The sequence below is a fragment of the Condylura cristata genome, unplaced genomic scaffold (genome assembly GCF_000260355.1).
Source record: "Condylura cristata isolate star-nosed mole 26May11 unplaced genomic scaffold, ConCri1.0 scaffold00011, whole genome shotgun sequence".
In the NCBI taxonomy this organism is placed as follows: Eukaryota; Metazoa; Chordata; class Mammalia; order Eulipotyphla; family Talpidae; genus Condylura; species Condylura cristata.
In genome coordinates, this window is record NW_004567112.1 from 36,452,306 (window position 1) to 36,463,212 (window position 10,907).

At 49.1% G+C, this 10,907-nt stretch overlaps 1 protein-coding gene across 2 annotated transcripts; it reads left to right on the top strand.

The window, feature by feature from the left end:
* Positions 1-329: 329 nt before the first annotated feature.
* SYNPO2L (synaptopodin 2-like) lies at positions 330-9,876 on the top strand. Of its 2 annotated transcripts, XM_004681063.2 has the most exons (4): positions 330-434; positions 1,609-1,760; positions 2,224-2,738; positions 6,233-9,876. In XM_004681063.2, the coding sequence occupies exons 1-4, from the start codon at positions 330-332 to the stop codon at positions 8,395-8,397; spliced, it is 2,937 nt and encodes a 978-aa protein (XP_004681120.1). In that variant the 3' UTR covers positions 8,398-9,876. The 2 variants fall into 2 exon arrangements, with proteins under 2 accessions (XP_004681120.1, XP_012578882.1); XM_012723428.1 differs by lacking the exons at positions 330-434; positions 1,609-1,760; positions 2,224-2,738 and adding an exon at positions 4,185-4,295.
* The last annotated feature ends 1,031 nt before the right edge of the window (positions 9,877-10,907 follow it).

The window sequence follows — 10,907 nt, forward strand, 5'->3', positions numbered from 1 at the left end:
GGCCCATGCAGGGGGGTGGGTGGCAGGGGAGGGCAGAAGTTTTTACTATAATTAGCTCTGGGAGTTATACAGCTGGGGGAGGGATGAGAGTACAGCCCATAACTATTTTGAGCACAGCTCCGATTGACAGGACACGTGTGCTGGACTGTACTGATCCCAGGGCCAATTTGCCTGCCTGTGGTGTGTGTGTGTGTGGGGGGGGATTGTGGGTGAGAAGGCCTGGGACAGCAGGAGCTGGACAGCCATACAGGCCGGACGGGGTACAAGCACCTCGACTTCAGTCTCTGGGGCACTGGCCAAACTCCGAGGGCCATAAGCCAAACTGAGCGATGGGTGCTGAGGAGAAGGTGCTGGTCACACTGTCAGGGGGAGCCCCCTGGGGATTCCGACTTCAGGGGGGGTCCGAGCAGAGGAAACCCTTACAGGTGTCCAAGGTAAGGGTGAGCCCCTACATTGAGGTTTCAGGAAAAGGGGAACCTATGGGAACCTGGGAATTTATGTGGTGACCCATAGGGAAGAAGTGGGGGGTTGTGATAAAGAGAGTGGGGGCGGGCAGGTTCGCATGTTCAAATATGGTGGGGGAGTAGTGTTTAAGCATAGACTTCTTGTGGGGGTTACTAGAAGTAGAAATTCCTGGTTTCTGGAAATGGAGAGAAAGATTACCTTCATTCCCTGTGGCACGACTGTAGAAGAGGCATAAGTCTGGCCATCCAGTCTGCTTTCCTGGATCTGTGCCTCTATACTAAACTCCAGGAATGTAGGGAATGTTCTAATTTCTCTCTAACTAAATGTGATGAGCTGAGGCTGTCTCACCGAGCCCAGCTCAGGCCAGCTCAGTCCAGTCCTGCCCTGCCCTGCCCAAGCCTTTAGTGTGCCTCTTTCCCTGAACAGATCTTTTCTCTCACTAGGCAAGACTGTTTTTTTTTTTTAGGTGGTGGGAGGGTTATGGCAAGATCTGGCCTGTCAGATGAAGTTGTTACCCTTTTGGGTTTCACTATATAGGCTTAGTTTTCTTAACTGTAAGATATGTATAGTAATTCACAGAACCATTGTAAGAACTTAATACAGTACTACATGTAGAGGTTTTAGCACAGTGCCTAACATTTAATAAGCACTCAATAAATGGTAGCCGCTATTATTATTCTAACATGTACATGTGAGTACATACATGGCACACATGTATACACATAATCACAACCTCCTCTCAGAATTTGCTGGACTCCCTCCAAACTGGAATGCTATTGTAAATTTTTTACTGTGTAGGCAATGGCACCCGGGATTCCAAGGCCTAGAAGAGTGCCATTGACTAGTATATTGGAGGAAAATCTTGAGGGGCTATAAACACAGTTTCCAGTATTTTGTAGTTTCCCACAAGTCTCATTATTCAGTGATAATATTACCTATTCTCATGTAATGTATTACTCCCTCCAACCTACACCTTCTCCCCTCTAAATAAGTCCCCTCAACTTCAGTTCCATGCCCTTCCCCACCTGTTGCAATCTGAAAAGTGAAATCCCCTCCCATATGTCCTTCCTGTCCTAACGCCCTTCATTCAGTTTCTCCTTGGAGCCCTCCCTCACCTACAGTCTGTCTTCAACACCTTCCCAGATCCGCAGACGCAGCCAGGCTGGCAGAGCAGGACTCCGAGAGCGGGACCAGCTTTTGGCCATCAATGGGGTCTCCTGCACCAGCCTCTCTCATGCCAGTGCCATGAGTCTCATTGATGCCTCTGGGAATCAGCTTGTCCTCACTGTTCGGAGGTATGGAACCCTCCCACTCTACTGTACCCCCAAACTCCTAGTGTAGGGCTCCCATTGCCTGTCTCAGTTCTGTGTCTTACTGGTCTGGCTTCAATTGTTAACAAGTACCCATTTCTGCATGGTGTTTGTAGAGTCTAGAAGCTTTCACCTGCCCCTCAAATGACTTGAACATTTCTGCAGTTAAGGAGTAAGAGTATCAAGTGGATATATGAGTTGGTGGGCCTATTTCAATCCCTTGCCTCTCTCCTTATCACATCTCTCTTAAGTACATTTCTACTCACAGACCTCTAAGCATATTTGCTTCCCAATTTGTCTTAAGATCTTCACTATTCCCAGACCATCCATCCATTCCACCTATATGCCAACCCTCTCTCTCCCTTATCACCTTCTCCCATCACCTTCAGATCTCTAGCTGTTTAGTCATTTGGGTTATTTCTCAAGTTCTGTCCTCTTTCCCATCCAGGTTAGAGGATGAAGGGCCTGTGCGATCTCCATCCCCTCGTGAACTTCAGGTGCTGTCACCCTTATCTCCCCTGAGTCCTGAGCCTCCTGGTGCTCCAGTTCCCCAGCCTCTTCAGCCTGGGAGCCTTCTCTCACCCCCTGACAGTGAAGCTTACTATGGAGAGACAGACAGTGATGCTGATGGTTCTGCCACCCAGGAAAAGCCCCGCCGACCCCGCCGCCGGGGCCCCACCAGGCCCATACCTCCAGGAGCCCCATCTGATGAGATCTACCTATCTGACAGCCCTGCAGAGCCAGTAACTACTGTCCTTGGCCCTCCCAGCCAGGGTGACAGCCGCGTGAGCTCCCCATCTTGGGAGGAGGGGGCAGCCCTTCAGCCACCCCCAGCTGAGGCTCTGCTGTTGCCCCATGGGCCCCTCCGGCCTGGCCCTCATCTCATCCCTATGGTGGGGCCTGTTCCTCACCCAATAGCAGAAGATCTTACTACCACTTATACCCAGAAGGCCAAGCAAGCCAGTGAGTACCTGAACCCCTTTTCCCTAGCCAGATCTTTCATTCTTAGCACAACTCTACTCCAAAACTATGCATTTTTTAAAAAGATTTATTTATTTGTTCATACAGAACTGGGGTACAGGCCAGAGGTGCATGGGCGGTGAGAGGATTCACCAGAGACAGAATGGGGAGCAGAACAGGCAGATTGATGAAGTACACTGCTGAGGGGAGCAGCGGCTGGGTCAGGAGTGGTCTGCCACGCCATGTGGGTCACCTCTAGGACAGGCGGGGATTGAACTCATGCAGAAGTGGCTTTAGCTTCTCAGTGCTATGCTTTAACCCACTGCGCCACCAGGGAGGGCCCCAAAGCTATGCATTTTACCTACTTTTACTTCCCTTGGATATATAGTCTTGGGGACAAGTAGAAATGAATCATCAAGTGGAGAGGAAAATAATTCTCATGCTCTCCATTCTTTTTGTTGTTTGAGCCAGTGTGGCCAAAGGTACAGGTGTTTAAACTTAACCCAGAAACATGGTAAGTAGAGGCTATGGAAAGGAATATATAAGTCAGTAGTTTGCTTGTTGTTGCTATGATTTTGCTTGATGTCAGATGGGGTAAGTGATGAGTGCAGACATAGGGCTGAGCAGTATTAGGAAGTAGGGCATCAGAATGGGCTGATGCTTTGGCCACATGTCAGGGGCTCTTCATTATAACTGCAGGCATAGCAGCAGAACTGCCTTTGACATTTGAAAGTTCAATTAGGATTTCTGGGTACTAGGAGCTATGAGATAGTCATGAGATTCCTGGGAAGTAGCAGAGGGAGGGATCTTTGGCTCCTTATCTAAGGCAAGAATGTAGGCCTGGACAGAAAAAGCTAGTTCCACTTATCTCAGGCTCTGCTATTTTTGATGTGAGCTACAGAACAAATGCTAATTGTAAATCCCTGTCCTATGCCTCCATATCTCTCCTCAGAGACATTTCGTGTCACCTCGGAAATCTCAGGGTTATCATCTCTTGTTCCTTCCCTCTACCATTCTGATTTTTGATTCATAGAATTTTGTAACAGAGTGTGGATACAGGCTAAGGACCTGACAATTTAGATTCTGACATCCCTGAGATTGCCTAATATCCCACAAAGAAATTTCCAATGCATGCCCAGGATCCCATGCTTATCCCCAACTCTCACTTTAGCACTCTCCCTTCCCTTCATGCTGGGTGAAACTGTAGTTAGTGGCCCAAGGTTATTTTTAGCCCAGCAGATCTTATTGTCCAGTGGAATGGGGTGAGGGGAAGTATAGGCAGGTGCTCACGTCCATCACACCAGAGCTTGTAGGGCAGCCTAGAGAGGGAGGGGGCCAGATTCCAAATATAGCACAGTGAGCTCATTCAGCTGCCAGCTCTGGGGTACAAGACAAAGAGCCTTTAAAAAGCTTGGGGGGTGGCTCAAGCTGGTCCTGCTCCAGCCAGCACTGTTGTCAGGATGGAGACCTTTGAGTCCATCAGCCAAGAAGCCCTCAGCCAAGCCAGCTGCAACAAAGCCACAGGATTAGTTCCTGAGCTCCAGGACCCTTTCTATGCAGGTACTATCTTCCCATAACTAACAGAGTTCTGGATTCTAGATGAAGGGGAATTACCTCAACAGTTTAGGGAGAAGAGTCTTTGGGAAAGGTCTTACTCCCTTATCACCATCTTCTTTTTGACTTCCTCCTCCTCCTTTTCTCAGGAGTCTTACTATCTCTTTTTCAGAATGGGCTGATGCTTTGGTCACATGTCAAAGGGATTTGTAACCACAAGAGCTACAGAAAACTCAGGGGGAGAGAGTATGTGTGAGAGAGAAGTGTGAGTAATCTACGAGTCTGTGTAGACATGCATATGGGAGTCTGTGGGAGAAGATATGTGTGAACAAGAAAATATCTGTATTCATATGCAGCTAGTATCAAGAAAACTGGTTCTTATACTAGGTCTTAGAGTTACCATCAAATGCTAAATTTACCTACATTATTTCACCTCTGAGGTAGCCATTGTAATTTACAGATGAGGCTACTGAGGTAAACTAACTTTGTCAATGAGGTAAACTAACTTTGTCAAGAACCAAAATCCTAAACCAAAGTCAGATTATAGTGTCTCTTGCTGACAGTACTATTATTTGATACCAATATTGAAATGAACAGAATGAGAGCCCTATCTAGTAAGGATAGTACTATTATTTGATACCAATATTGAAATGAACAGAATGAGAGCCCTATCTAGTAAGGATAGTATCTTGAGTGGAAAGTAGATGAAATTTCGAGAATTTTTCAGGAGGAACTAGGATGGACCAGAGGCTATGTGTCTAAAACAGGGGCCTGGCCAACAGGGCAGCCTTTCCCATTTCCTGGCCCCACCTCCCAGGCTCTGCATGGTATGGGGGAAACCTTGCCCTGTTTACCCTTAGCGCACAGTGTTTGCTTGCCTGCTTGGTTGTGCCGGCTGTTTTCTCTACCTAAAAGGCTTGGAAAATAGGGAGTAGATATGACCCTCGTTGCCAAGGTAACCCACACCCAGCTTGGGGAAAAGAAAAATATATTTAACTGGTCACTATAAGGTAACCTAAAGATTTGGAGGGCTACCTTGATAAACAAAACTCTGTGGCTTTTCCCATTTTTGGATCTGAGGCTATCCCTGGCTTTGAGTAGTGGTTGGAAGTTCTAAAATTTTGTCCAAACTATTAGTCTCTAAAGAGAAACTCTGGGGAGAAGGGCCGCCTGGAACATGTATGTGTATGAGTGTATTTGAGTGACTGCCTGTTTTGGGGTCGGTACATGTATATTTATATGTGAACTGGGTGTGTATAAGCTGGAGGCATATGTGAATGAGAGAGAAAAGTACATAGGAAAAAAATGTGCCCAGAGCTACCTTTCACAAGACCCACATTCTTGTCAAAATGATGTGTGATGCGAACTATTTCTTTGACTATATATGATGTGAACTGATGGGGTACAATTTTGAATGAAGATCCTTATTGTTAAGGGTCCTTTGTATCCTTAAGCATAGATATAAGGGCTGAGGAGAGGGAATAGGTCCCAAACGTTCTGAAAAGCCCCCTAACATGGCCTCTGGTAGGAGAAAAGTGTCCCTTCTTTGTTCTCCCTTGGACCTGCCTCCTCTCCCTGCTGCTGAGGGAAGTGACCCTCTCTCAAGTCTATCCCCCAGTGAATTGCCAGCCAAGAATGGAGTAAGGTATGGGAGGAATGTGTGTGGGTAAAACACATCTTGGGGAAGGCAGAGGCAGAGTGGAGGGAAGAGAGGATGGGAGGAGCACAGCTCTGGTCAGAATGGTATCAAGGCAGCCAACTAGACTGTCTTCCCTTCAGCTGTCCTTGGTTTCACCTTTCACCCTCCCTCCTGCCCCCAAATCAGACATTGTGGGTCAGGTCTGTGAAAAGACAGGAGGTGGGAAGCCTGAAGGAGTTGACTGGGCCTTAGGACACTGAACTAGGAGAGGCATACTGACCCTTTCCCCTCCTGTCTTCCTCAGAACTGCAACGAGCAGAGAGTCTTCAAGAGAAGAGTGTGAAGGAAGCCAAGACCAAATGCAGGACAATTGCATCCCTGCTAACTGCAGCTCCCAACCCCCACTCCAAAGGGGTGCTTATGTTTAAGAAACGGAGGCAGAGAGCCAAGAAGTACACCTTAGTGAGCTTTGGGGTTGCAGCTGGGACAGGTACTGAGGAAGAGGAAGATGGAGTTCCTCCCACCAGTGAGTCCGAGCTGGATGAGGAGGCCTTCTCCGACGCCCGCAGCCTCACCAACCAGTCTGACTGGGACAGCCCCTATCTGGACATGGAGCTGGCCAGACCAGCCTCAGGTGCAGCAGACACCCCAGGCCTGGGGCTGGGAGGGACACTGAGTGAAACCTCTGGAAGAGGGGCCCAGCTCTTTGAACAGCAGCGCCAGCGAGCAGCCACCAGCACCCAGGAGCTGGCCAAGGATGGCCCAGCAGCCATGCTCAATGGGCAGGACCTGCAGTCACCACCTTGGGCCCAGAGTGCCCTTCCTGAGACTTCTGTGCTCCCAGCCAGCCCACTGCCGCCCTCAGTAGCCAGTCCCAAACCCTTCCTCTCAGGCGGTGGAGTTCCAGCACCAGCTCCCAGCATGTTTAACCGATCAGCCAGGCCCTTCACCCCGGGTTTACAAGGGCAGCGGTCAAGTACTTCATCAGTTATTTTCCGGCCCCAGGCTCCTAAGAAGATGAATGAAAGTCAGGGAGGTGTCAGCCCTGCCCCACCGCCCTTCTTGTCCTCTTTGCAGGGGCCCAACGCTCCCCCCAGCTTCACTTCAGAGGCTCCCAGCCAGGTGCCAGGCTCAGGTCCTCCTAGCACCTCACGGTCCTCCGGCCCCGTGATGGCCACTAGCTCCCTGTACATCCCAGCTCCTAATCGACCAGTTACACCTGGCGGGGTCCCAGAGCTCCCGTCACCCCCCAGCGCAGCTGCCATGACCTCCACCGCTTCCATTATCCTATCGGCGCCTCTGAGACCCGCTGTGCAACCAGAGGCGCCCGCCCCTGGCCCCGCGGCCCCGGAACCCCCCAGCGCTCGGGAGCAGCGCATCTCCGTGCCTGCTGTCCGCACGGGGATACTCCAAGAGGCCCGGCGCCGGGGGACCAGGAAGCAGATGTTCAGGCAAGGAAACGAGGAGACGAAGAACTCGCCCAACCCTGAGCTCCTATCTCTGGTGCAGAACCTGGATGAAAAACCCCGGGCAGGCGGTGCTGAATCTGGTCCGGAGGAGGATGCGCTAAGTCTTGGGGCTGAAGCCTGCAATTTCATGCAGCCACCAGGGGGCAGGAGCTACAAGATTCCGCCTCTTCTGACACCTAAAACCCCGCCTCCAGTGGCTCCGAAGACCCCACCCCCCGTGACACCCAAGACTCCACCCCCAGTAGCTCCTAAGCCCCAGTCTAGAGGGTTCTTTGATGGGTTAGTGAATGGGGGAGCCCCTTCGGAGACACCAAAGCTTCAGGGGCGGGGTGGGGAGCTGTTTGCCAAACGGCAGAGCCGAGCAGACAGATATGTAATAGAAGCTACACCTGGCCCTGGCTTTGGCCCTAGTCTTCGACCCAGAAGCCCTTCCCCTACCCCATCACTGCCACCATCCTGGAAATATTCACCTAATATACGTGCCCCACCTCCTATTGCTTACAATCCACTGCTATCACCCTTTTTTCCCCAAGCTGCCCGAACCCTCCCTAATAAGGGCCAATTCCAAGGGCCTCAGGCAACCCCCAAGCAGGGTATCAAGGCTCTTGACTTCATGAGACATCAGCCCTACCAGCTTAAAACTGCTATGTTCTGTTTTGATGAGGTTCCTCCAACTCCTGGCCCCACTTTTTCAGGGACCCCTAAAACTGCCCGAGTCCAGGAAATCCGCCGATTTTCCACTCCAGCACCCCAGCCTACTGCAGAGCCCCTAGCCCCCACTGTGCTTGCTCCTCGAGCAGCCACTACACTGGATGAGCCCATATGGAGGACAGAACTGGCCTCAACCCCTATCCAGAGCCCAGCCCCGCCTCCTGAGTCTCCCAGGAGTCTTGGGGCCTCTCCTAGCTCCTGCGGTTTCCAGGTAGCCAGGCCCAGGTTTTCAGCCACCAGAACGGGATTGCAGGCTCATGTGTGGAGGCCTGGGACAGGTCATCACTGAGCAGGTCACAGCTTCCTGGACCAAGGAGAGTTAGAACACCCAGTTCCTAAAGTTGCTTCTCCTACCCATCCATCTGCTCTCTCAGGCATCTGGAGGCTAAATTCACTCCTGCCTCAGATGGTTTTGGAGTTACTGTCCCATCCCCCAGCTGCCTTCCAACATCCTTCCTGCTTTCCGTCTTCTATCTCTGCTTTGGTATTGGTGCTTCTCTTTGTCCCTCTAGGTCCTTGCCTATATCTCTGTCTTTATCTTTAGGGCTCCCCTCCCACACGCCTTCACTGGTCTCTATGTCTTCACATTGGTGCTTTTTCTTTGTGGGCCTTATTTCAACATTCAATAAGAAGCACATGAAGTTACCACTGAGATCTCAAGCAAGACCACCACTAGACAGGTAGCAAAGGACTGAATTGGCCCCTGTTTGCAACTAAGTAACTCTCTACTCCTTACTCTTTTTTCCCAAGCTAGGTTAGCACACACCTAGGGGTATGTGTGTGTGCATGTGTGTGTAAGTATATGTGTATGCACAGATGTGCTTTTCTGCCTGAGGCAAGAGTAAGGGGAGGAGTCTAACAAAAATACCCTATCTGGATCTTCCCTTGAACTGATGAAGGGGGTGGAGGGTGGGTGAGATAGATATTCCTGTACTGATCGTCTAGTAGAGAGAAAGATATTTACAGAGCTGGCAGCAAGTGTCCTAAGAAACTGGTAGAGTATGAGAAGACTTAAGGGTTCAGGGCAATTTTATGGATTGAATTATACCAGCTAGACCTGGAACAGAACTAAGAATTCTATTCCTCATGATTTAAGAAAGTTAGCAACTTGAGAGGTCATCCTAAGCAAGAAGCATCCAGGAACTGAATTTTTTCCCCCTGAGCATGAAAAAATCATTGACTTTATTGCCTCACAGCTTAATACAAAGGAGGGAGAAAAGAGCTTTCCATGGCGTGGAAAGTAAACCACGCAGAACTGAAATGAATGAGGCTGTTTCACAGAGAGGAGCATGATGAGGGAGAGGGCACTGTTGGCAGATATTAAAGGTGGGTAACAAGAAACCAACTATGTGTAAGAGGAGAATTGAGGGAAAATATGAGGGAGAACAGTCTATTTGTTAGAGTGAAGGGGCATGTTTGGGAAGGGACATGAGCAAGTGGGCTGAGTGTTGAAAAAAACTATCTGCTACCTCCTTTGAGTTTGTTCCTGTCTTCTGCGGCTTATCATCATGACTACCTGGGAAAGCACTAGGAAATTCTTACAGCCAAAATCTTTTTTCAGTCCTGCCCTATCCCTCAAACCTTAGCCCTTTTTCCTTTTCAGCTTCAGGTCTTGATCTATGATCCAAAAAGGGTATGGACTCCCCTCACAATGTGACCACCAGTCACATTTGCTGCTTGAACTAGAAACCAACTTTTTTTTTTTTTGGCATATTGGGTGTGTGTCACTTTGGTTTGTGCACAAGAATAAACTATTCCCTATACCTTCCATTGTTGTCATTTCTTCTAGTTTTATATCCTCATTCTGATCTCTCCTCAAGCTTCTCAAACCCATCCCCTGACCTCTTGATTCTTTTTCTATTTTATTTTGATCTTTTAATTCCTGATACCTATCTCCATTCATACTTTCCTACTTTCCACCCTTTTGCCTTTCACTCTCTGATCTTTCGCTCTTCTCTACCAATTCTGTCCTCCTCCAATTTAGCCCAGCAGGCTTGCTCAACAGGCAGGATCTGCAGTCACTACTGTGGGCTCAATGGAGTCCAGTTATGTTGCAATTAAAAAGTAGACAGTAATTGGAGATGAAAGTGGGGTGAGAGAGGGAAGGAGAGAGAAGGTGGATCAGAGTGAATTGAGACAATAAAGAAAAGGTCCTGGAAGGCTGTAAGACTTGGAGAAGGAACATGCCAGTGTTCCAATTCTACCAGCAGAGGGAGTATTGGTGCCGCTAAATAGCCCGGGACCCACATTTTCCCAAATACAGTCTCAGAATTTCAAAGGAAGGGACCTGACAACATAGGTTAAATTATGTTTTCTCCCACTCAGCAACTTAAGTCACTTAAGTTGCTCAATTACAGGTGACCAAAATTTCAGTTTGCTGCTTTGTTTTGGAGGGGAATATGGTAGAGATGGTGAAATCAGATTTTGCTGTTTATGTTTTTTCTTCTAATTGCTTCTTTGGATTGAAAGGAAAGAGGACAAAAGATCAGGGATCTGGAGGCTAAATTGGTCTGAGCAGAAGCCAGCTAGAAGTGGGGCAGGGAGGCCTATTAGCTCCTAGCTTGAACGTGAAAAGTTCAGGGTGAAAAAGGGCATGGTCAGATATAGAAGGGAGCTCACTGAGGAACAGAAATCTATTCTGGGAGCTTTAAAAGCCAGTTCCTATGGTTGCCACAACAGAGGGGTGGCGATTACAGCAGAGATGCTGCAGCAACTGGTTCAGATCCTGAGCAGAAGGTAGAGGTGGATCCAGATGTTCATGCAGCCAGTAAGGAGAGGTCCAGCAAATATGCCTTAAGG

Bases quoted from the DNA above. Each gene is read 5' to 3' on its own strand.
- SYNPO2L (XM_004681063.2), top strand. From the start codon at position 330: ATGGGTGCTGAGGAGAAGGTGCTGGTCACACTGTCAGGGGGAGCCCCC. The intron at 1,761-2,223 runs GTATGGAACCCT...TTTCCCATCCAG, and splicing joins CTTGTCCTCACTGTTCGGAG to GTTAGAGGATGAAGGGCCTG. The intron at 2,739-6,232 runs GTGAGTACCTGA...TGTCTTCCTCAG, and splicing joins CCAGAAGGCCAAGCAAGCCA to AACTGCAACGAGCAGAGAGT.